The following is a 26,540-nucleotide window of genomic DNA, read 5'->3' on the forward strand; positions in this document are numbered from 1 at the left end:
CACACTGTCACTTTTAGAGAATGCCACGGGACTCTTGGATAACTTGAGGGTTTTCCTTTGCCCAAATGCGACAGTTGTGTGTTTTCACTTACCCATTTAAGCAGAAGGTGGGCTTCATCACTCCAAAGGATGTTCCATGGCCAAGTGATATCCACTGTCATTCATGCCAGAAACTGAAGTGCATATGTGAAACAAATATCTGCATCACCATGCTTTAGCTGCTGTAGCATGTGCATCTTGTGAGGATAGTACCGCAACACCTGATGCATTACTAGCCTTACAGTGGAATACACTGTATGTCCACTTCACAAGAAACAGCTGGCAAAAAATGATGATTGTTTCTGGGGGATGATAACTGAAACTAAAAACTAAGGAACTGGATGCTACCACATGGAGATTGACTTGATAAATCCATGACAGCCATAGCCACATCTTCAACATGAGAGGAGTCCACTCATTTTTGACCTCTACCTGGTTGAACACCAAGATGTCCTGTCGCTTCAAATTTTGCAGACAGCACAAACAGTCATAGATCCATGCCTTATGCACTTCTGATGCCGGAATTCTCTGATTACTGCAGCTGCATTGTTGCTGTTCTGGTAGTACAGCTTCACTAATAGTGCCTTTTCCTTCAATGTTGTTGGCATTGCTGCTGTAGTGCAGGCAAACATCTACTGTATGATTTTGAAGAGACTGTTTTGCTTTTATACAGTACAAGTACAGCTGAGTAGTAGCACTGTGGCAGTAACTTATGATTATACAAATAACTTACGTTACTTGTATAATCGTAACTAAGATAGTTACATGCTATACAGCGACAAATTTTGTAACTAATTTTTTTTCCCAATAAATGGCAAGTGCATTCTTTATTATACCTGTTGTCCAAATTTCTTTTCGATACGATCCTTAGAACTCACTCCTACATAGGGATACTTTAATTTTAACAACCCTGTACATACACACAGGAGGAATTTTTAGGGATGCAGATGCCAGAAGTTTATCATATTCTAACAGGGAGTTGATTTGGTGATAACCAAGAGAAAAGTGGAATAGAAATCGTTGAAGAATAAACAAAAAGGCTGGAGTGGATCTGATCTATTTAATTATATTTAGGGAGGCAGCATAGGAGGTAAGCAAACTTTCAGTCATAATTATAAGAGCATCCTTGTATTCAGGGGAGGTCCCTATGGACTTGATGTGCAAATATTACCGGGAATGTATCAAATGTAAGAAATGCATGTCATGATGTAATTACAGACCTTTAGTTTGATTTGTGTTCCTGGGAAAATAATGGAGTTGCTGGCTAAGGAATTAATGCAGGATCAGCTAGGGAAATGCAGTTATACTGTAGTCACAACATGGATTTGTTAAACGGCGATCTTGTTGGTCCATAAGGTATAAGGTATAAGGTATGTTCGTGTCAGACGGCACCTGGGATTTCTCCCATCTCCGCGTGTGTTTCGCTGTATCGAGGACAGTACACTGTCAAGCCAGAGACTTGAGAGTGTGTGGGTCGTGTCTGTGCAGTGTGATATGTTGTGCCCATTGTTTATCCGGCTTATTGGCCGCCAGGCCCCTAATGGGGCCCGACGTTGCCCATACCCTGCCACGTGGAGGCTAGCCGGGTGTATCCAGTATCACAACAATTTGCTCTGGCAGGTCCTGCCACCTAGTTTCCTGGGATTTCAGTGGCTAGGGCCTATTTAAAAAAAAAAATAATAAATAAAATAAAAGTTTATGCATTTGACATTAATGCTTAATGGGATTGCTGTTAGGAAATCGCTGGTTAGGGTTGAACACTAAAGAGATGTGTTAAAGGCCAAATAGGTCGGGCAAAATTTTGATGTTATTAAATTTAGACATGTAACGCTAGATAAAAGCTGATAGTGTTAGATATCTTAGAGATTTGCACAAAACCGGTAGAATTTAGACGTTGGTTATAATTTGGCGGCATTGTTAAGGAGTGTACTCGGTCGATTTAGTGAGAGGGGGGGAGATTGAAGACTGGGGAGGAAACAGATAGAAGAATAGGGACGGATAGAGTAGGCATCCCCAAAGAGGTAAGTGGAGACGAGCCCCACCAGGTGAAATATGGGGGGTAGGCAGGGAGGAGAGGAGACAGAGATCCGTCTCCTCCATTCCCTGCCTGGGGATGGGGTTTTAAAGGGAACCAAGTTAGAGTACCCAGTTCGGATCGCCAATGGCGTGTTGGCAGCAAAGCCGCAGAATGTCTTCGTCGGTGTCTTGTCCAAGGAGTGTCGAATCCGGTATGAAGGTCCAGCTGCCCATCCCGCTCTGGGGGTGGGATATGTTAGCTGGCAGTGGGGAACCTACCAGGTGAAGGGGGGGGGGGAAGACGCACACATTTACTTCATTCGGAATGTGCATTCTCACTCTACTTGCATTCTTTTTTTTTTTTTTTTTTAATACTTTTTTCTTAATTTATAATTTTTTTTTTATTATTTTTTTTATTTATTTATTTTTTTTATACTTTTTTCTTATTTTATAATTATTTTTTTATTTTTTTATTTATTTATTTATTTTTTTTTATACTTTTTTCTTATTTTGTAATTTTTTTTTTTTTTTTTTTTTTTTTCTTTTTCACTCAACTCATTCATCTTTTTCTCACACACCAGGAGGGGATGCAATGATGGGTAGCGTAAATTTAAATACTAATTAAAACCAGGGTTAGTGTGTACTTAACTTAGCATTTGTGTTCTTTTCTCTCACGCTTGCACTTTTATTCATTCTTCTAGTTCTCATCTCATTTATTCGACTCTTTCTTTCTGCACTGCACTCTCTGGGCACTGCAACTTACTGTTATTCTTCAGTTGTGGTGCAGGCCTAGCTGCAAGGTTTTTTTTTTTTTTTTTTTTTTGCAGGCCAGGGGAGAATGCAGTGATAGTGTTTATGTGGTTTGTAAATGTTTGTTGGTACAGTATATATAAAGTAATGTAAGTTATTTTTAACTTTGTATTCTTTCGGCCAATTACATTTGCTCTTCTGCTCATTCCTATTCACTTTCTCTGCATGCATTCCCATCCCCCTCCCCTACATTGGTTTGGGGCCCCAGGTTCCTACACATGGCATGGTAGTCATGGGGAGTTTTGTTATGTCAGGTTTCTGTCAGGGGGCAGAATACTGCTATCCTAACAGTTTTTAAGTCATCATCTGGGCGTGGTGGGAAACTTGGGCAATTTTACTATTGATTATTGTTTAATTGCTGGGGGGCTGAAATTGCTCTGCGCATTTCGAAAACTTTCTGTGTGAAAGATGTAAAAGCTTTATAATTTTGCTCTTCTATGATGAAGAGATGTTCTTCTCCCCTGGGAAGGGGACCAATCTGTGCTATTAGCTCTGTTCTGGGGATGTCATATATTATACATTCATAGAGAATGTGTGCCCAGTCTTCACTTTCGCCACAGGTGCAGTTTGGGTCATCGGTCAGGCCTAAGGAGGTTAGTTTCGCCTTTAGGGAGCCGTGCCCTGTCAATATAAATGTTGTAAAAAGTCCAGGGGCATACCACTTAGGTGGCTTTGGGCTAACCATTGACACCAGTGGCAGAAACCGTTTGGTGACCAGACCTCTGGTTTCCTGCTCCCACTTTGTTTGCCATAGCTCGTAGAGCTTTGTGGCTATTCTTTTTCTTTCATCATTGAAGGTATTGGTTGTATCAAGGGCTATCCCCAGAAATTCTGTGGGTATGCCCTTTTTAAATCTATAATATAAGCCTATTTTGGCTACTTCCAGGTAAAGTGGGAGAGTTCCGGCCAGCAACTGTAGTGCAGGTGTGCTTACTGTGCGACATGCTCTGGTAATAGTGAGTAGTATTGTCCTTTGTATCGATTCTAATTTATTCCTATTTCTTACTATGGCCGAGCGGATGAACCACGCACCGGCTCCATAAGTGATAACAGGCAGGAACATTGCACGGTATATGATTGCCAAGGTCTTTCTTTTGAGTCCCCCGTCTGCTCGACTGATCCTGGCAATCATACCTGCATAATTTCGCACTTTCTTCGCCAAGTAGATCAAATGGGGGTAAAAAGTTAATTTTGAATCAAAGACCACTCCAAGATATTTTAGTTCTGTTACCATTTTTATAGTGATTGTGTTAATTTTGATTTGTGGACGTCTTCTCATGTCCAAATTACCTTTTAGAAGTATTTGTTTGGTTTTTTCAGGCGATATTTTGAGCATGTGTATTTGTGCCCACTCCTGCAGCTGCAAGAGAGCGGCATTTGATCTTTGCCTTTTACAAGGAAAATCATGTCATCTGCAAAGGCCAGGCTTTCCACAGGGCCCAGATCCAAGGCCAGAAATTCATCCAGAACAATGTTCCAAAAGAAAGGGCCAAGGATTGATCCCTGCGGGCAGCCTTTATTCACAGGGCGTGTCAATTCCTGGAACCTTGTGCGTACTGAGACACTTCTGTCTGTAAGGTAGCTGTTTATTACCTTATAGAGGTTTTGTGGGGCATTTGCCTGGCGAAGTCTCCTAAGGACACTAGGCCACCACAGTGAGTCAAATGCCCCAGCAAAGTCAATGGAGATTGCCAGCATATATTTCTCCTCTGTGTTTTTAAATGTTGTCAGTAGGTGGTGCATGGCATCCTCCGTAGAATTGCCCTGCTTAAAACCATACTGATTGTTGGAATGCAAGCCTGCTTCTGTGTGATATTGAGCTAATCTGCTGTATATTAATCTTTCGTATATTTTCCCTAGTACAGGGAGTAGGGCTATTGGTCTATATGATTTGGGATCAGTAGGGAGTTTTTCAGGGTTTTTCAGGATTAACCTTAACACAGCTTGTTTCCATATTTTTGGGAATATACCTTCTGTCATACAGTTATTATATAGTGCTATTAATTTATCTGGTGCTATTTCTGCTAATTTTTTGATAATCTCAACCTCTAAGAGGTCAAAACCTGGGCATTTATTGTTTTTGGTTTTAGATAGTGCTATTTCTAAGTCTTGTATAGTGAACAGAGGTTCAATATTGGCATTGTCATATTCAGTGTTTTCTTTTATAATGTCGAGCTGGGGAGGGGAATGATTTCCAATATTTCAGTCTGAATGATACTGTCTAGGATGTTATTTACAGAATCCACCCAACACAGGGTTGGGGTTCCGTCTGGTTTGACAGTAGTTTCTAAGACATCTCCTCTTGGCAGCTTGTTGGTCACTATTCTGTAGACAACTCCCCAAGGGTTATTGTTTCCAGTAGTTCCCACCAAGTGCTTCCAGCATTCCTTTTTCTTATCTCTTATGAGGGCTGTATACTGATTCCTGTGAGTTTTATAAGAATCTCTCAGTGCATCCACCTCATTTTGTGACCAAGATGTTCTGGCTCTTTGAAAATGTCTCCGTGCCTGGTGTACCCTACTTCTGAGTATAGTCAGTTCGGGGCACCACCAGGGAACTGTCTGCTTCCTCGGTTTTTTCCGTGGGATAGACAGGGTTGCTGTTTTTGTTAAAATGTTTGTCATAGTCAGTGCTTGCTCGTCCGGGCTGCAGTTGCCTGATCTAGACCACTCATTTTCCTGTTTTTGCAGCTCAGCTGCTGTATGTTCTGCAAAAATCTGCCAGTTTGCCTTTTTAAGGTTATACCTTTTGATATCCAACAGAGAGTGTTGGGTTGTTTGTAATTGCCTGTTTAGTTTGAAGGAAATGGCTCTGTGATCTGATGTGGTCCAGGCTGGCTGGACACACCAGTCTGTGATTTTATAAGCTATTGAATTGGTGGCAAGAGTGATATCAATGTCACTCTCCCACATGGTACTGCTAAAAGTTGGGAGGTTATTTGGTTGGTTTAGCACTTGAAAGGGTGAGGTGGCTATATAGTCTGAAAGTATCTGCCCGTTGTGTGTGCCTGCTCTGTCTTCTATATGGCTATGCCATAAGGCTGACCGGCAGTTGACATCAGCACACACTATGATATTTGCAGTAGGTAGCAAGTTTGTGACTACTTGTAGGTATTCAATAGTTGGATTTATATCTTCACCTGGTCTGGAATATAGTGAAACAATGTAAAACTGTCCTACAGCACTGGTAATATGGGCACACACTCCCACTGGGGAGCAGAGGTGACCCACCTTTGTGACTGTAAGGTAAGTATTTTTAACTACTATTGCTGTGGAAGGGACACCTGAGGTGTATTCTATTATTTTATAGTCTCTTGGGTATCCCTGAACTCTACCCATATGTGCGTAGGGCTCCTGGAGTACCAAGATATCTATATTATTTTCTTCCAATTTGAGTTTGAGCTGATCTACAACGGCTCTTGCTCTTTGAGCATTCAATTGGACAAGATTTAGAGCCCTAGTCACATTTATGTTTTCAATCTGGCCCATAGTTGGTCCTAGATTGTATAAGTTTTGCCATTTTTTTATAACTGGGGCATTTATCATCCCTGATACTATGTGTATAATCAGTCAGCCGTGCTGCCTTGCAGGTAGCACATTTTGGCTGCTGAGACTTATTTTTGCAATTTTTGTAATCGTGGCCAGTGACTGCACAGTGACCACAGACAGGTTCTTTCTGAGTGCAGTCTCTGGCAATGTGACCATATTTATGGCAGTTAAAGCAACTTTGGATAGGGAAATGTTCTCTAAATCTATGACTGGTCCAGCCAGCATAGATTCTCTGTTGTCCCTGCAATACCTTCCAAATTTTTGGTGTAATTTCTGCAATTATGTTGAGTTGTCCATTCCTTTTGTTTTTTGTTGCTCTTTTCAGCAGGAATTCAGCAGCAAATTCATCTATTGTCATTTCATTGTTAAAGTTTTTGAAGTAGATATCCATCATGAATTCTTTTTCTATTACTGACACAGGTACATAAAAGATTATAATATTAGGGTTTTTCCCTTTTGGTTTTTCAGGGAGCAAGCCCAATTTTTCAATTTCAGGATGGTTTTCTATTTTTCTTAGATCTTCTTTGCTTGCTACCTCGATCAGGACTCCATTATTCCTGATTTTCCGCATGTTGTTTATCTTTATTTCTCTCAGATGAGGCCTCAGCTTTGTTACCACTGTGTCCTTAACTGCCTCACTGGTTTTGTGGGTAGAGTCACTTTTTGCTTTCAGAATAACAATGTTGCTTTCCTTGTTTATATTAGGTTGCTTAGTAGCTATTTGTTTTGCTTTAGTTATGTCCTGTTTGCTATTAGCCTTTGCACATTGGGCATAGGTTAGTGTGTTCATTGTTTTATAGTTGTTCTTCTCCTCAGTTGTAACCTCTAATTTTGATTTTAACACTTGGTTCTCTGTGTTTAATTCAATCAGGCGCTGCTCAAGCAGTGACCAACAGTTCACTATCTGCAGCCTAATTGCAGAAGTAATCCTGTTGGTTTGCTTGTGCATATATTCTTCTAGATACACTCTGGTTTCCTTTGCCTGTTTGATAGAGTCAGTCAAATTTGTTAGGTAGTCTAGTTTTAGTTCTTCTGTCTTTTGTTGCATCTCTGGAATTTCTATAGTTTCTTGATTTTTTCCTTTCCTGCCCTTCTTAATACTGAGGGGGCCAGGAGGCCAGCTATCCAGTTCGTTACCATTTTCCTCATTAACAGGGACTTTCTCCCTGAGCACTCTAGCTTCATTTTCAGAGGAGTCTTTTAGGTCATTGTCCAGAATTTTGTCATTATTCGATTTTTCAGCCATAATTTCTGCATTAAATTCACTTTTAGCAATTTTCTGACGTTTTAAGTAGTGGTTTGGGGTACTTATTTCCAGTGTAGGCCCACTAGAAATCAGAAATCGCGATTTTCAGGTTTTGGCGGGAAACGCCTGTAGACAAAGAAAACTATTTTATAAGTATAAGTTAATTCTGTCAGGAGTATTATATTTTCCATACAAAATAACCTTATCACGAGCCGTTTCAAGTATAATATATTCAAATTTCTCGACTTTTGAGACGTATTCAAATCAGTGGCTATGCCAGTGGGCTCGCTGAAGCTGTAGCGATCGCGCTGGACAAAATCACTCTCAAAAGAGCAAAAATAGGCAAATACAATCACAAAAACTATTCTTGCCCAACTTAATTTACTTACGTTCATCTGTGATACTCTTCAAACCTGAAAAATCCATGTTCTAATTCTTGCCTAAATCGAAGATCGCGCAATATCGTCGTCCGCCGTTTACATCAAGTGGAGCTTCGTGCAGATGCGTCCGTACACTTCCGCGACCACAGCGACACGCCCCTCTTGTTGGTCCAATGTGATTTGCTGCATGAACTGGAGCAGTGTGGCATTAAGGGCAAGCTACTGCTATGGATTCTGGTGGCCTCCACAGCCAAGTGGGCAGGAGCGGGAGTGCAGTAGCACACACTCTTTGAGTAGACCGGGGTTCAAGCCCCTGACTGCTGAATACGGTCGATCTGCCAACCTGCACTGGACCAGCGTGGCAGATTATGATCCATTTCCCTCAGTATGAATTGTTGAGGAGGCTTCCATCCTGCAGTGGGTTGATAATGGCTGCACTTTACTTTTTTTACTGCTATGGATAAAGGAAGGATTGAAATGGTTTAGTGGGAGAAGACAGAGAGAGTAGTTATCAGTAGACTTAACAGACTAATGATATTAGTGGAGTTCCACAGAGTTCACGGCTAAGTCCATTGTTGTTTTCTGTGTTTATTAATGTTATTGATGATGGCATATCAGGTTTGATGAGTTTGCAGATTATACAAACATAAGAGGGTGGTTAATGACAATAATCAGCGTGTACTGTTGAAACAAGAGCTAGAAAAAAATTAGATAGATGGCAGAGAATTGAAAATTTGAAGTTTAACATTGACAAATGCAAGGTATTGCATATGGGTGACAGTAATCCCAGAGTAATATATAAACTTGTGGTACCACTCTTACAGTATAGAGAATAAAAAAAGACCTGGGGGGGGATAATTGTGCAGTCAGATACAAAGTTTTCTGAGCAGTATAGACTGTCTGCCAGACAGCTCATGAGTCTTTGTTGATGATATACAGGAATTTTTCCAGCAGGGATAAAGAGGTAATTATTCCTTTGTATAAGGCAATGGTTATGGCACATCTTGAGTACTGTATGCAGGTCTGGAAGCCCCATTTTAGGAAGGATTTGTTGGAACAGCTGCAGAGAAGGGCAGAGAGATTAGTGAAGCTAACAAAAGGGGTGCGTTCTTACTAGGAAAGGCTTTGTTTCTGAAAACTGTGACACCTGGTGATTAGGCACTTGTGAGGGGAATCTGATTGAGGTGTTTAAGGCTTTAAATGGATTGAATAAGCTCCATGCTGATGGAATCCCTCCTCTTTCTCAAACTACACATGAGGTGGCATAAATTCAAATTGAGGAAGAATGGTGTTGTAGGATTGATGTGTTGCAATTTGCTTTCATCTAGTGAATAGTTAATTGTTGCAACAAACTTCCATGTAGTTTGAATAAATTCAAGGAGGAACTTGATAAACTGTTGTAGTTGATGAATAGGTGATATGGTTTTTTTTTTTTTTTTTTTTTTTCTTCTTGGCAGATGCTATATAAGCTTGCTCTCTTGCATCATTGCCACTACTGATACTAAAATATTTCTATTTATATCCTACTCCACAGCCGACTAAATCAACCAGAAACACCTCGAAGAAGCTATAAGGTACATACCCGATGCTACACATATCAAGGTGATACAGTTGTTAAAATTCGTCCTAAAAATATTGGCATCTGTTATTCTCGAAGAACAAAAAACAAAATTCAATTGGCACTGTTATATCTCTTGCAAATAGACAGACATTCCTGCTAAGAACAAAACATGTAGATGCAATACAGCAGTACTGGTGTGGACTTTGGAGTAACCTAGATGAAGTATACGACTCAGTAAGTGAATACAAGCCAGTCATTCTTTGTCCTCAAGAAGCCAATCTGACCAGTTCAGTATTATCTCTGTCAATTAAATTGTAACACACTGCTGTGAATTGTGTGGTACATTCTATACCTATCCTACTACTGATATTTTTGGAGGCAATTTCTGCTTGTTTACTATTGGATTAGTAGTAAAGTAATAATAGTTTCTCTGTATTTCTTGCCCCAATCATTACACTATCAATTACCTTGGTTTAGTCAACCAATTACTTGTTCCATTTTTATCTTGGATGATGAGAACAGGCATCATTCATTATGGGGTTTTCTGCATCTCTATAAAAGATGGCAATTAACAGAAGAATTTCTTTACAAACATAATTTTATGTTTCTAAAACCAGTGCTCATACTTATGTGCATATGCCATATCATTCCAGTTTAGTTGATCTTTCAAAATGTTTTCTCACACAATGGACAGTTGCTAACAACCCTCATGGTAATGTCCACTTACCAGTAAATCTTCAAATTCTGGACAAACTGTCCAAGGACAGTTTGTCCAGAATTTACTGGTAAGTGGAACCCAAGTGGATAATATATCAAAAAATAGCACAATAACAGCTGCAAAATCCTTTAAACCTAAGTCATCCACTAAAATCTGGTTCCACCATAAAGTGTTGTGTGATGAAGCATATAGGAAAATTATCTACCATTAGTTGAATTATTATAATAATAATAATAAACAATATTCAGTAATAATAATAATAATAATAATAAAAAAACAATGGTAAACAAACAATATGTAATAAATCAGTGTAATTAATAAACGTATTTACTGACTGCTCAATCTTTAACTGTTTTCATGTTCCAAGTGACCATCAGTTACTGAGAGCTAAAATCAAAATTGATTGTAAGAAAGAATGAAAGGCATTGATTAAGTCAACTAAAGTGATGAAGATCGACACTAACCAACTATTGAAAAATCGACAAAACTTTGAACTAGAACTGTCCAATTGTTTCTGTGTGCTACAGTACCTTCCTGATACAGATATTTAAACCGATAATGACAGTCATTGAGACTATTGTGGATGCTGCCTGTGCTATTGCACCTACTGTAAAACAAGGAAAACCAGTCAGAATATAAAAAGAAACAATTGCCATGTTGAAAAAAATGGCAAAAATGAAGCAAAGTGGTAACATAAGAAACAAGCTAAAATATGCAGAAATGTGCAAGACCATAAGAAGGCACATAAAAGAAGAAATATACAAGTTCAACATTGATCTCATCAGAAGAACACTAGAAGAAAATCAAGAGCTAAAGAAAGAAAAATGGTTATACACAGAAGTCAAATGTTTGTTTTGAAGTTTGAGGATGGCACAAAAACAACAAAAACAAATACTAAAGCAAGTGGAAGAATTTTATTCAAATCTTTATAATGATAACGGAAAACAACTGGATCCAACACCAGATGCAGAAACTGTACCAGAAATTTTTGTTGAAGAAGTATAAGATGTTATAAAATCAATGAAATAAAATTGAAAAATGAAATCAATGAAAGCATTCAACTCGGTCACAAAACAAGTAATAATCAATGCTCCAATCAACGAAGGTATAGCTTACATCAATACTCTCCAATCAATATATGAAAGGCGACTGCATCAATATGGGTCAACAATGATAAAAGTTCAGAGCAACATCGAAAAGAGCATCCAACAAGGAGATACAGTCTTCTCAAAACTATTTTCTGTCTGTTTAGAAGAAATTTTTTGCAAACTAAATTGGGACAATAAAGGACTCAAGACAATGAAGATTACCTGAATCAGTTACAATTTTCAGATGATATTATTCTCTTTTTCAGTGATCTGGAAGAATTGCAGCTCTTCAAATCAAACTTCTTGCTTTCAAATGCTGCAATTCTTCCAGATTAAAACACAGGTTATGTTTACCCTGGACAAGAAATTTCAATAGATGGAAATTGAATGGCACATAAAATTGGGATGGCAAGCATTTGGAAATCTTAATATAGTCTTCAAGACAAAGTTACCACTCTGTCTCACACAAGTTTTTAATCAGTGTATCCTCCCTTTCCTAACATATGGACGTCGAATGCCAAAGCTACACAAAGAAGTATGGAGCACTGAATTTTGAACATAACCAAAAGAGATTGAAAAACATGTGCATGAATTCACCAGCAAATCAAGGTCTGTGACATAATTGAAAGTACAAAGCACTTAAAATGGAAATGGGCAGGTCACATATCAAGAAGAATTGACGATAGTCAGTTCTTCTTGATAGATGGCCCAAACAAATTTTAGAACCGATACTGCTTGACTCTAAATGTCCAAGAAAAAGACCAAAGATTAGGCAGATTTATGAAATTTGCTGTACTATGGCAACAGAAAACACAAGACTGCAGTTGTTGGAAACATGTTGAAGCCTTCATGCTGCAGTGGATCAACATTGGCTGAAGATGACGATGAAATGAATTAATGGCAGATATTCTCCCATAACTACTTTGATGCTATGCCTGAGAGGAGCAGTAATTTTTGAGCCTCTCGACATTGCCAGTGTATTAGATAGCATAGTTTGACCCAATCAGTTACAACTGCATAAAGCCCAGACAGAAAACTACAAATTGAACTTTAATGCTTTTGTCATTTGTAGTTTTCAAACCTACAAATTGAACTTTAATACCTCTCATCATTAACTTCTGTATAATCACCACTCATCAATGCTGTATGCCATATACCCCAGGGACACACACACACACACACACACACACACACACACACACACTCACTCACTCACTCACTCACTCTCTCTCTCTCTCTCTCTCTCTCTCTCTCTCTCTCTCTCTCTCACTCTCTCACTCTCTCACTCACTCACTCACTCACTCACTCACTTCGCCGACCGGGCTAGCCGAGTGGGTAAAGTACCTGCCCGGCAACCTGAAGGTCGCGGGTTCGATTCCCGCCTCGGGCTTGGATCAAAGTACTACAAAAACCTACTTGGGAGGTGCAATATGGCCACAGAAGCCGATGCGCCAACAACTACCAAATCAAAAAAAAAAAAAAACTCACTCTCTCTCTCTCTCTCTCTCTCTCTCTCTCTCGGTAAGGAGCCTCCGTAGCCAGTTGGGCAGGAGTAGCACACGTTTCTTGATTAGACAGGGGTTTGAGCCCATGACCACGGAGGATGCGGAAAGGTCAGAGATTGACCACTGTATATCCCTGGAGAAATATGGCCTTAGTTGATAATGCTCCTGAAAACCAAATAACTCTCTGGGTAACTCAGAAATGCATTTTTTTTTGGCTGGTGCAGCAAAAGCCTCAGGTTTCCTTGCACCATATGGCTAATAATAATAATGCAATGTACTTACATAATAAAAGACTTGTTTTTCAAGCCCTGATGGAGTTTATCATTCTGTGATTCCACATTGTATGAGGATTCACTTAAATGTGTAATCACCTAACTTCACTTTTATAATTAGATAGCACAATTTTTTCTGAGGATTACTAATCTACCAGTTAGTGCCATTCTTATGTGTTGGTCTTCCTGAAGCCAGGAGAGGACCACACGGCCCATCAAATTATTGTCTAATGAGTTGTCTTGGGGAAAAACACTGGAAGAAAAATGATTAATGATATAGTCATTGTTCCTAGAGACTAAAAAATATTAAGTCCGAATCAACATGGTTTTGTTGAACTAGGTGAATGCCCAGTCTTATGATAAAAGTTGAGATGAATATTTGTTATGCCTTTGTTAGGAATTAACACTTTGTTACAGTATGTATGGGCTTCAAAAACATTCAATAATACAACATGGTTATATAGGATTCTTCAAGATCTACATGCACCTGGCCTTTGAGGTCATCTCCTGAGATTTATCCAAAACTTTTCAAGAAAGAAATCATTTCAGGTACATTCCTATTCTGTTCTGTCCCATACATACATACATACATTAGCATTAGCATTAGTAGAGGCATTTGATGCAAGAAAGCAAGCTTATGCAGCATCAGCCAAAAAAAAAAAAAAAAAAAAAACCACTTCCACTTCACCCCTCTGTTCGTTCAAAATACCTGTCCAGCTGAGCCTTAAACTTATTTAGGCTATCAACTTCCACGACAAGGGATGGAAGTCTGTTCCACCAACCAACCACCTGCTGGCTAAAGGCAAATTTCCGCACGTCTATCCTACATCTGTCTTTCCTCAATTTGAATTTATGCCCTCTCAGGTGATTATTCTGAGTGAGAGGAAGAATCCCATCAGCATTGAGCATGCTCAAACCATTCAAGCCTTATACACCTCTATCAGATCACCTCGCTGGTGCCTAGTCTCCAGCTGTAACTGTAATTTGCAAAACTGAAATTTGCCTTTCTTCGTAAGAGCACCCCTTTGTTCCATTCACTAATCTTGTTGCCCTTCTCTGTACTCGTTCCAGGAGCTCTACATTCTTCTTGAAATGAGGCCTCCAGACCTGTATACAGTACTCCAGGTGTGGCCTGACCATTGCCTTATACAAGGGAATAATCACCTCCTTATCCCTGCTAGAAAAATTATATCTCATTGACAATACACCATGAGCTACTCTTGCAGCCCGTCTGCACTGCTCAGAGAACTTCATATCTGACTGCACAATTACTCCCAGGTCTTTTTCATTTTCTACCACCTTAAGTGTAGTACCACACAGTTGATAAGTTGCTCTGGGGTTGCTGTTTCCCATGTGTAGTACTTTACATTTGTCAACGTTAAACTTCATTTGCCACCTCTCAGCCCATCTGCTCAACCTTTCCAGATCCTGTTGCAGCAGCATAGTGTCAGTAGTGTCCTTGACAACCCTGCCTACCTTTGTATCGTCTACAAACTTCGACATTAAGCTTGATATATCCTCATCAATATCATTTATGAATACAGAAAACAATAATGGACCCAACACTGAGCCCTGAGGGACTCCACTAATAACATTAGTCCACGACGAGCAGTGTCCATTGATTACCACTCTCTGTCTTCTCCCCCTCAGCCACTCCTTTATCCACAGCAGCAATTTACCTCCAATGCCACACTGCTCCAAGTTGTGGAGCAGTCTTCCATGTGCAACAGTATCAAAAGCCTTTCTAAGATCCAAGTATATAATATCAAAGTTATTCCCTGCATCCAGTTCCTTTGTGACTGCATCATAGTATCCAGTCAAATTGGTCAGGCATGACTTCCCCTTAACAAAACCATGCTGTGTCCGAGCTATAGCTGAAGTCTTGTCTAAATGATCCTGCAGTACTTCTTGAACTAGTGCCTCCATTAATTTTCCTGGAACAGAAGTTAAACTCACAGGTCTATAATTACTTGTGTCAGCCTTTGATCCTCCTTTGTGAATTGGGGTGACATTTGCACAACTCCAGTCTGTGGGTACCTCCTCTGAGTCCAAGGAAGCCCTCATAATTATGGCTAAGGGTTTGCTTACTTCCTTTGCTGCCTCCTTTAATATAACTGGATAGATGCCATCCACCCCGGGTGCTTTTCTTGTGTTTATCTTCAACAATTTCTCCTCCACTTTACTCTCAGTTATTACAAAATCATTTAGCTTACTGCTAGAGTTGAATACACCTCTGACTTTCCCCTCGCTAAATAACTTTATCTAAATAAATAACTAAATAATTTTATCCCATGTGATTTTAAGACTCTACAAACCTGTTGTGATAGGTTTGGGTAGTATGGGATAAAGGCACCGCGCGGCTGAGTCATTACCTTGGATATTTCTGTTGGTCGCTACGTGGCCATGTGTCTGTAGGTCACACCTGTCAAGGGTATTGAGCACGCCCTCATGCTCCATTCTTGACTGTCAGTTTAACTGAGGAATGTTGACAAAACAACTGAAAGCTTTTTGTTTGAATGTATCTAATCTAATATGTGTATATTTCCTATTATTAAACTTGTCACAATCTATTTTTGTATCCGTTTTCGCTCTGTGTTACAGTAATTTTAGTTTTGATAATAATGAATCCAGAGTGCACAGGCCTCTTTAATCATATTTTTCTTCTCTGTCATGAGCCTCATTAATTAATCTGACATGCATTTAGGTCTTGAACAGTATTTTTTAGTTGCTATGAAAAGCCTTGTAGCTTTCAAGATTATTTCCTTGAAGGCTTCACTGCTTCCCATTTAGAATTCGCTGTTTTTAACATCAGTTGATCCCACTGTATAGAATTTAAAAACTGTCTGAGACGAGTCACCTTTATGAAAGAAAAGACCCTTCCCTTTACCCTTGGTGGTAGTTACATCTTTAAGTAAATCCCACATCAGGACACTGTGATCACTGTCACTTAGTGGTTCCTTTATCTGCAAATTCTTAATGCATTAATAATCACTGTTGATATTAGGTTATCTAAAACCTTTTCCGCATCCATTATGCAAGGGTTCAAAATTATTCATTTTCTTCTTTGTATGCAAAAAGCTCCTCTCTTTGTCTTTGTTTCTTGTTCTCTTAGACAGTGAAAATCACACTGAGCTTTCAAGTTTCAAATGGTAGTGTTACACCTAACAGATATATACCTTTTAATTTCTGGAAAAATGTTTTTTTTTTTTTTTTTTTTTTGTTGAATTCTGCTTGGAGAATACCCATATTTCATCTTTTCTTAAAAGATTGCAATATGTATATGTAATTTTTTTAGTTTTTAATAAAATATTTAAAAATACTGTTTTTTGGCAACTTTAATTAAAAAAAAAATTATAGGCACAAAATATAAAGAAACTTAAGTGTTCTTACATTTTCCACTTTAAAAATCCATTAAACATACAATATTTAAAAATGTGTGTATATTTCTGCTTATTATTATGCATTGTTTGTGCATAATAATAAGCAGAAGTGTTTAAAAAATATATGTTAGATGCTATTATTCACTTCTATTTTCAAAATTTTTTAAAAATTTCTTTCAACTTTGGCACACCATGAAGTGCTCAAAATATGAATATTTTGCATGTTGCTAACTTTCTGTCCTGAATGACTGTCCCTTTCTGTATTTATTATTCAAAAATAATAACAAATATTTCAAATCTTTCAAAAAGGCAGTTTATGACTGTTAGAAACCATTAATAATTGTTATATCATGTGGGAGAGTTTATATAAATAATGAACTAGAAACACAATTCACGTAATTCTCTATCCTGAGTGATTAGCAGAGAATAAAAATGTATGGGATGCATATAAATTATAAGGTGACACAGAACCCTATGGCAGATATAAACTAGTCTGTAATCAAGTCACAAAGGAGGTTAGGCAGGTGAAGGCAGATTACGAGAAATCCTTGGCAAAGGATGCAAATAGTTCTTTACTTATGTAAACTCTAGAAGGAAAGGGATGAATCAGATTGGACCACTTAACATAGATGGGTTGACTATTGATGATCATGCTCAGGTAGCTAATAAATAAACTGAATGAGTATTTTGCATATACATTCACACATAAGGAGTTATTCAATGAGGGGAATGTCAGAAGTTAATCAAACTTTAACAGGGAGCTAAGTGATTTTGTAATGACTGAGAGCAAAGTGGAGGAGAAATTTTTGAAGTTAAACATAAGGAAGGGACCTGGGTTGGATCGGATCTATCCAGTTATATTAAAAGAGGCAGGAAAGGAAGTAAGCAAACCCTTAGCCATAATTATGAGTGCTTCCTTGGACTCATGAGACTCATTGGAGGTCTCCATTGCTAAGGATAAAGGGATGGTTGAGCGGGAGAAGACAGAGTGGTAATCAATGGACACTGCTCATCATGGACTAAAGTTATTAGTGGAGTCCCTCAGGGTTCAGTATTGGGTCCATTGTTGTTTTCTGTATTTATAAATGATATTGATGATGGTATATCAAGCTTAATGTCCAAGTTTGCAGACGATACGAAGGTTGGCAGGGTTGTTAAGGACACTAATGACAGTATGCTGCTGCAACAGGATCTAGAAAAGTTGAGCAGATGGGCTGAGAGGTGGCAAAAGAAGTTTAACATTGAATTTAACATTTTAACAATTTAACATTTTACTTTGAAAATGTAAAGTACTACCTGTGGGAAGCAGCAACCCCAGAGTGATGTATCAACTCTGTGGTACTACACTGAAAGTGGTAGAGAACGAAAAGGACCTGGGGGTAATTGTGCAGGCAGATATGAAGTTCTCTGAGCAGTGCAGACGGGTTGCAAGAGTAGCTCATGGCGTCTTGTCAATGATATACAGGAATTTTTCTAGCAGGAATAAGGAGGTGATTATCCCCTTATATAAGGCAATGGTCAGGCCACACCTTGAGTACTATATACAGGTCTGGAGGCCTCATTTTAAGAAGGATGTAGAGCTGTTGGAACGAGTACAGAGAAGGGCAACAAGATTAGTGAATGGAACAAAGGGTTGCTCTTACGAAGAAAGGCTTAAATTTTGCAAAGTACAGTTTCTGGAGACTAGGCACCTGCGAGGTAATCTGATTGAGATGTTTAAAGCCTTGAATGGTTTGAGGATGCTCAATGCTGATGGAATTCTTCTTCTTGCTCAGAATAATCATTTGAGAAGGCATAAATTCAAATTGAGAAAAGACAGATGTAGGATAGATGTGCAGAAGTTTGTGTTTAGCCAGCAGGTGGTTGGTTGGTGGAACAGACTTCCATCCTTTGTTGTGGAAGTTGATAGCCTAAATAAATTTAAGGCTGAGCTGGACAGGTACTTGGAACGAATGGAGGGGTGAAATGGGAGCGGGTTTTTTTTTTTTTTTTTTTTTTTTTTTTTCCTGATGATGCATAAGCTTGCTTTCTTGCATCATATGCCTCTGCTAATGCTAATTGACAGGAGGTGTGCAAATGTATCACCAATTTACGAAAGGGGTTTAAAAGGTGACACTAACTATAGACCTGTTATTTTAATGTGGTCATAAAGGAACTGAAACTCAAAAATAATTTTGATATCATATACTTTGATTTCAGGAAAACTTTTGATACTGTTGCACATGGAAGATTGCTATACAAATTGGAGAGATATGGCATTAAGGGTACGTTGCAACAATGGATAAAGGGATGTTTGAGTGGGAGACAATAGAGAGTGGTAATCAATGGACACTGCTCTTCATGGACAAATGTTATTAGTGGAGTTCCACAGGGTTCGGTACTGGGCCTATTATTATTTTGTGTATTCATCAATGATAATTATGAAGGCATCATCATCAGCGATTTTCAATCCACTGCAGAATGAAGCCCTCTTCAGAAACTTTCCAGTTCCTTCTGTTTTGTGCAATGGCCATCCATTTACTACCCACAAACTTATGAATTTCATCTGTCCATCTCCATTGTTGTTTTCCCGAGTTTTCTTCTAGCTCCTCTTGGGTACTGTTCTGTTATTTTCTTAGTCTGTGTCCTGCCCAAGACAATTTTAGTTCTTTACTTTTGATAAGAATGTCTTTTATTTGAGTTTGCTGCCTAATCCATGCGTTTCTCTTCTTATCTAACTGTCTGATTCCCAATATAATTCCTTCCATTCTTCACTGTGTAGTTCTCAGCTTCTCTTCCATTCTTTTGGTGAGTGCCCAAGTTTCACTTCCATAAGTCATGGTGGAGAATATACATTGGTTCATTGTTTTACGTTTCAGACAAATTGGGATATTGCTCCTCAGTATGTGACTATATTTCCTGAATACTATCCATCCAAAATATTATTCTTCTCTTGACTTCCAGCCATTTATCATTATTACAGCCGATGACTTGTCCCAGATAAGTGTATGACTGCACGTTTTCAATTACTGCTCCTTCAGTCATCATATCCCTTTCTGTGGCATACTTGTTCATCATTACTTTTGTTTTAGCCATATTCATCTTTAGTCCAAAATCCTTACCAACTCTGCATAACTGATTAATATTTTCCTCTAATTCTTTGGGATCGTGGCTTATGATCACAATGTCATCTGCAAATCGTAAATGGTTTAGGTACTCTCCATTCACATTGACTCCTTTCTGCGACCAGTCTAATCTTCTGAAAGATTCCTCAAGGATAGCAGTAAACAACTTCAGAGATATTGTGTCTCCTTGTCGAACTCCTTTCTCAATTTTAAATTTGCTACTGTCTTTGTCTAGTTTAATAAAGGAGGTGTGTTCTCATATATTTTCTTCAAAATCATAATATATGGGGAATCTGTGCCTTGTCTTTCCAGTGCCTGAAACATTGCCTTATGTTGTATGGAGTCAAAATGCCTTTTCATAATCCACAAATGTTAGGCATAATGGTGTTTTATATTCATTTGCTTTCTCTATTAGCTGTGATATTATGTGAAGGTGATCCATAGTTGAGAATCCTGTCCTAAAGCCAGCTTGCTCTTTCGGTTGATTCTCATCAAGTATTCTTTATAATTTGCTAGTAATGACTCTTGTGAACAACTTGTAAATGTTGGATAACAAGCTAATTGGTCTATAATTTCCAAATTCTGATTTATCTCCTTTCTTATGCAGCAAAACTATGATTGCATTATTCCACTCCTTAGGCGTCACACCTTTTCTAATGCATTTTGTGAAGAGTCTTGCTAGATTCTGTGTAATGTCGCTTCCCCCCAATTTTAACAACTCTACAGTAACTTCATCTTCCCCCAGGGCTTTCTGATTCTTCATTTTCTTCAACACGTGTTTTACCTCTTCAGGAAGGATATTGGGTATGTCGTATGTGTTACTAATTTGCGATCCGTCTTCCATGCTGCTGGCATCATTCCCTCACTCCTTGCATAATTCTCTATAGTAGTCTTCTGCTATTTGAATTATGCCTTCTCTGCTATTTATAAGTACACCATTGGTATTCTTCAGTTTCAGTATCATTTGTCTTTCAGCTCATGGCTGCTGATTTAAGCCCTTTGTTTTCCCTTAATGCTTATTCTACTTTTCTTGTGTTAAATCATATGTACTCTCTTAGTCTCTTTCTAATGGCTTTGCATAACTTAGTATACTCAATTTTCTCCTTCTCAGTGTTTATCTTGCTCTACATTTCTCATCTTCGGTTCATCATGAGAAGTGTTTCTTGACTAATTTTTTCTTCTTTGGATTTCTTTTTACCTATAGGTTTCTTGGGCTTTATCACTTTCAGAAAGTTGTAATGTTCCTCGTCAATATCTTGGTCCTGAGCAGTCTGCAGAAGCTCAAATTTGTTCTTAAGTTCCAGTACATACTGCTTTTTCTCCTCTTCTGTTATCTCAAATATCTTTGAGTCATTTTTTTACTCGAGTCATTTTTTTCCCTTCTTTTCTGACTTCTGTATCAAGTGTGCACCTTACCATTCTATGATCACTTCCAACAATTACCTTGTTCAGGACAGTAACATCATTCACGATACATCTTCTGTTAGTGAGGATGAAGTCGATTTCATTAGTTGTTAATGCATTTGGGCTCTTCCATGTCCAGTTTCTGTTCACCCTTTTCTTGAGAAAAGTGTTCATTACTGATAATCCTCAAGATTCTGCAAATTCCACAAGTCTTTCACCATTTCCAAAATTTACTATGGTTCTCTTTCTGCACTGTTTTTTCTCTTTTCAACCTTAGCATTGAAGTCCCCCATAATGATAGTGTAGTGGATTTTCTGCTCGTCTAGAAGATTCTCGATTTCTGTGTACACTTCTTCAACCTCTTCATCATCATGGCTTGATGTTGGTGCATAAATCATTATAACCTTTAGCTTGGATCTCTTAGAAATCCTGAGTAGTAGTCTTGACCCCCCTTGGTGATGTACTTTTGAATTCCAAAATGTTGTTTTTTATATCTTTATGGACCAGAAAGCCAACTCCACCTTCGCTCCTTTCACTGTTTTCATTGGTGTACAGCAGATTTCCCCTTGATAAACTTATAAGTGATTCATTTCTTCTTCTTGTTTCAGCCAGACCGATGATATTCCAATTCACATTTTCTAATTCCTTTTCCAGCTCTAATATCCTGTCTTCTCCAATTAGCGATCTTATGTTGTAACAGGCCAAGTTCAGTTTCCCTGCATGGTAGCCTGGTCATACCCAGAGATTCTTAGCACCCTCTGTTTCCACTCTGACCCTCTCACTGCATTAAGAGGGGGTTGTGAAAGCCGCTGGGGACTGAGGGCCATTTGTTTTGCCGTGTTGTCATGTGGTGGAGGGTTTGGTCTTTTCCTCTTCACGCTGACCAGGCATCTTGAAGAGAAGCACTCTACACGTTTGTTGCCACCTAAGTGACGTAACAAGGCTTACCATCGAGAAGGTGTGCATGAGTGGATTTTGGGGAGGTAGGCCAACTGGACTTCTCCTAAATCTCCTGAAATAGAAAGATATTGGATCCATAAGTGTTTTAGACTGAGTGTCTGATAACACACAATGCCTGTTGCCCTCTAAGCCTCGATGAAGGTATATCAGGTATATTAATGTCCAAGTTGATACAAAGGTTGGCAGGGTTGTTAATGACAGTAACCTACTCCAACTGGATCTAGACAAGTTGGGCAAATGGACTGAGAAGTGGCAACTGAAGTTTAACATTGACAAATGCAAAGTACTGCATATGAGTAGCAGTAACCCAAGAGAAACATACCAACTGTGTGGTAATACAATCAGGGAAGTGGAAAGTGAAAAAGACCTGGGGGTAATTGTAGTCAACTACGAAATTTGCCAAGCAGTGCAGATGGGTTGCCAGGTTTGGCCATGGAGTCTTGTCAAAGATATATAGGAATTTTACTAGCAGGGACAGGAAGGTGAGTATCCCTTTGTACAAGGCACTGGTCAGGCCACACCTAGAGTACTGTGTACAGGTCAGGAGGCCTCATTTTAGGAAGGATGTAGAGTTGCTAGAATGCATACAAAGAAGGGGAACAAGATTGGTGAGGGGAAGAAATGGGTGCTCTTACCAAGAAAGGCTTAAGTTATGCAAATTGCAGTGCCTGGAGAGTAGGCACCAAAAGGTGATCTGATTATAAGGCCTTGAATGGGTTGAGCAAGCTTGAATGCTGATGCGATTCTTCCTCCTGCTCAGATTAAGAACCTGAGGTGGCATAGGTTCAAATTGAGGAAAGACAGTAGTAGAATAGGTGTGCAAAAATTTGCCTTTAGCCAGTGGGTGGTTGATTGGTGGAACAGACTTCCATCTTTTGTTGTGGATGTTGATTGCCTAAATAAATTTAAGGCTTAGCTCAATAGGCATTTGGAACGAATGGAGGGGTGAAATGGGATTGTTTTTTTTTTTTGTTTTTTTTTTGCTTGCCTGATACTGCATAAGCTTGCTTTCTTGCATTGTATGCCTCTACTAATGCATAATAGTATTAGTAATTATCATTAGCATTAGTTGAGGCATATAATGCAAGAAAGCAAGCTTATACAGCTTCAGCCAAAAAAAAAAAAAAAGAAAACCCCTTCCCATTTCACCCATCCGATCACTCCAAGTGTTTGTCTAGTTCAGCCTTAAATTTAGTTAAGCTATAAACTTCCACAACAAAAGATGGAAGTCTGTTCCAGCAATCAATTACCCGCTGGCTAAAGGTAAACTTCCGCACATTTGTTCTACAACTATTTTTCATCGATTTGAATCTATGTCTCCCCCAGGTTCTTAATCTGAGCAAGCAGAAGTATCCTGCCAGCATTGAGCCTGCTCAAACCATTCAAGGGCTTGTACACCTCAATGAGATCACCTCACAGGTGCCTAGTCTCCAGATGCTGCAACTTGCAGAACTTAAGCCTTTCTGTGTAATGGCAAATGATGCAAGAAAGCAAGCTTATATCACCTGTTCATTCCCTCTAACAGTTTGTCTATTTCTTTGAATTTATAAATAGTCTGAGCAAGAGAAAGTATTCCATCATCATTAAGCTTACTCAGTCAATTCAAAAGCCCTTGAATACCGCAGTCGGATCTCTTCACAGGGGTTCCTCTCCAGACATTGCAATTTAGAAAATGGAAGTCCTTCCTGGTAAGAGCACCCTTTTTCTCCCCTCACTAATCTCTTTATTCTTCTCTGCACCCTTTCCAAAAAGAACCTAGTTCTTCCTAAAATGAGGCTTCTAGACCTGTATGCTGTACTCAAGATGTGGCCTGACCATTTCCTTATACAATGGGATAATGCACTCCATGTTTGGATATGTATTATTCAAAGATAATAACATGATTAGAAACTGTCTTTAATTGTCAGATCATGTGGTAGAGTTTTATAAATAACTTGAACTAGAAACAAACACAATTCTGAGCTTTGTAATGTCAGTTGAAGCCAGTTGTCAGTGCTAGCATTACTATGAGTTCAAAGTAGAACAAATGTGGGGCTGCACACCTGCTGGGTGCATTTATGCTAAAACATGGAGGAAATGATAAATAAAAATTCATAAACCCCAAAACAAGTAAAAAAATTAAATTTGTCTATATTTAGAAAAGTACAAAAAATCACAGTTTATCTTCAGCCAACAATTAATGCAGGCTCGTTATATTCAAGTTACACCTCACAGGAGTAACTTATGAGCCTTGGCTGCAGGGTGTTAAACTATCATAGTTTGTTTTCCTGAAATTGAAACCCATGTCTTTACCTTTAATAGCTGCAATTCATCATCCAAATTCAAACTTAATGATCACTTCCTGCTTATGGCCCCAGTACTGTCAGCTGTATAGTACTGACTAGAATATTCTTGTCCCTAACATGCTGATACAAATAATAATCATCTACTTTGTTTAAAAATTTTGACTCTCAAGGTGAGTTTCCCTTCTGCTTGCTCTAATCAATAATGGGCAAATTGAAATCATCCACAATAAGACATTTGCACCTACTTGCCCATTCCATCTGCATGTAGAGGTTCTTGTTGCACTCATCACAATCTTCTGGTCTGTACGCCCACTCTCATTTTACCTTTGCTGGTAACTACCTCACACCACACAGATTCTATGCTGGCATGCATAAGTTCTGAATTTGGGAGAGCTTCTTTGCACTCAGGCTGCATTTGATAAGAAATATATCACCTTCACCTCTTCTATATTGCCTGTCCTTCCCAAATACGAGCATTCTTCCCCAACTATATACTTCTTAAATACATTATACTTACCATAATGAATACCATATTTCCATTGATATCAGCATTAGTTGTTGGAATCCTAAAATTTGCTCATTTTATTGATTACAATGCCTGTGATTACTATTTACAACAGAAATACGACTAAGTTTATTTGTATATTTTGCTCTCCTGACACACTTTTGATGTTATTTAATTTTGTTTCTGTAGAATTAGTTTCATGTTCATGTGAAACATTCTCTCTCTCTCTCTCTCTCTCTCTCTCTCCCCCTCCTAGGATTAGATAAATTTCTTGTTCAAATCAGGTGACATAGAATGTATTCTAACATTCCTAGTTTTTTTGCATGAAATCCTTTGTGACAATATAGTGGTTATGTCACTTGGAAAAGTTCTTAGTTGGTTCAAATGCTGAGTGAGGTTCTGGTTAACTAATCTCAAGAGAAGGACTGAGCTCCCTCCCCCTTTTCCCACAAGTGAGTTATCAGAGGTTTTTCAGCCTACACATTGTCCATATTAGTCTGTTAATACAACCCTATACATACATAATACATGATAAAGACCATATGGACTGGACTAAATTGAACTGCTGCAGTATGGTCAAAGTAGTCTGTGTGAAAAAATCCTGCTCCCCCACAACAAAACCTGTATCAGTTGCCTGTGCTATTACTAAATGGTGATGTAGTTTGAAATTTTCACTTGTTGCTACTGTTGTATTTTGTACTTGTAATTCTGAATAAGTCCAACAAGAAAAAGATTGCCTGAAAATGGAATGGGTTTTGTTAGTAAAAACTGAATTTTTTTTTTTTTTTTTTTTTTAATTTAGGTGCCAATGAAATCCAACTAGAGCATGCACAAATGGTTATTGAGAGGACAATTATGACCCAAATATATATGTTTGCTCTTTATCCCAATGGAGATGGAGACATGTTAAGGGATCAGTAAGTTTTTTTCAGTTTTTGTTTATACTGTTGCTTACTTTATCTTGATGAGATGAGCACTTGATTATTATCAGGTGCTGATTTCAATAATCAAATTATTTCACTCACTCTGTATAATTATATGGGGTGAGTGAAAAGTCACTGTGCACATATCAGTAGTAAGATATGGGTTGGAGTGGGAGTAGTTATAGTGAATATACAGTGTGCAGTTACAATAAGTATTGGAAGTGGTTTCCGTGGGGCACGTAGATAAACATCTTTTCATTTTGTCTTATTGGTGGAGACACACCAGTTCACTGTGGGAGGCACTCCTAATAAAGTTTGTAATAATTTTCATACTACTACTGAGACTATGTGGATTGACTAACTTTTTACTTGTGGGGTACAAGACTGGGTTATCATGATGGCCAAATTTCTCTGGAAATTAGGCCATCTGACTACCCTAGATCTGGTTTCTCTAAAGTTAATGAATTGCTGCACTTTTCTGTGATATCGTATATGAATTTCAGGATACATCTAGGCAAAGTATTTCTGTTTGACTTCTGCATGATTAACCTCCTCAGTGAAATTGTTGTTATTAGGAGCATTAGCAACTAAGGCCATATTGCTCCCGGATATGTGGTGGTCATTCCCTGACCTTTCCGCATCATCCGTATTTAGTGGTGACAGGCTCGAACCCTGGTCTAATCAAGAAGCGTGTGCTATGCACTGCTGCTCCTTCCCACTTGGCTATGGAGGTGCCCTCAGTGAAATGCCTGGTCCACTAAAAATGCTTGTACCTGAATTAACAGTGCCATTTTCT

General features: G+C 38.6%; 1 protein-coding gene across 6 annotated transcripts in view; it reads left to right on the top strand.

The window, feature by feature from the left end:
* Positions 1-26,540, top strand: part of Gapvd1 (GTPase activating protein and VPS9 domains 1) — a 442,880-nt gene that overhangs the window by 405,858 nt on the left and 10,482 nt on the right. For all 6 annotated transcript variants that reach the window (XM_090389457.1, XM_090389454.1, XM_090389464.1 and 3 more), the window contains one exon: positions 25,624-25,738. In XM_090389457.1, coding sequence (XP_090245583.1) covers positions 25,624-25,738 — 115 coding nt within the window. The remainder of the gene's footprint in view (positions 1-25,623; positions 25,739-26,540) is intronic.

The sequence above is a fragment of the Mastigoproctus giganteus genome, chromosome 2 (assembly GCF_048544385.1).
Source record: "Mastigoproctus giganteus isolate SK-2022 chromosome 2, ASM4854438v1, whole genome shotgun sequence".
In the NCBI taxonomy this organism is placed as follows: Eukaryota; Metazoa; Arthropoda; class Arachnida; order Uropygi; family Thelyphonidae; genus Mastigoproctus; species Mastigoproctus giganteus.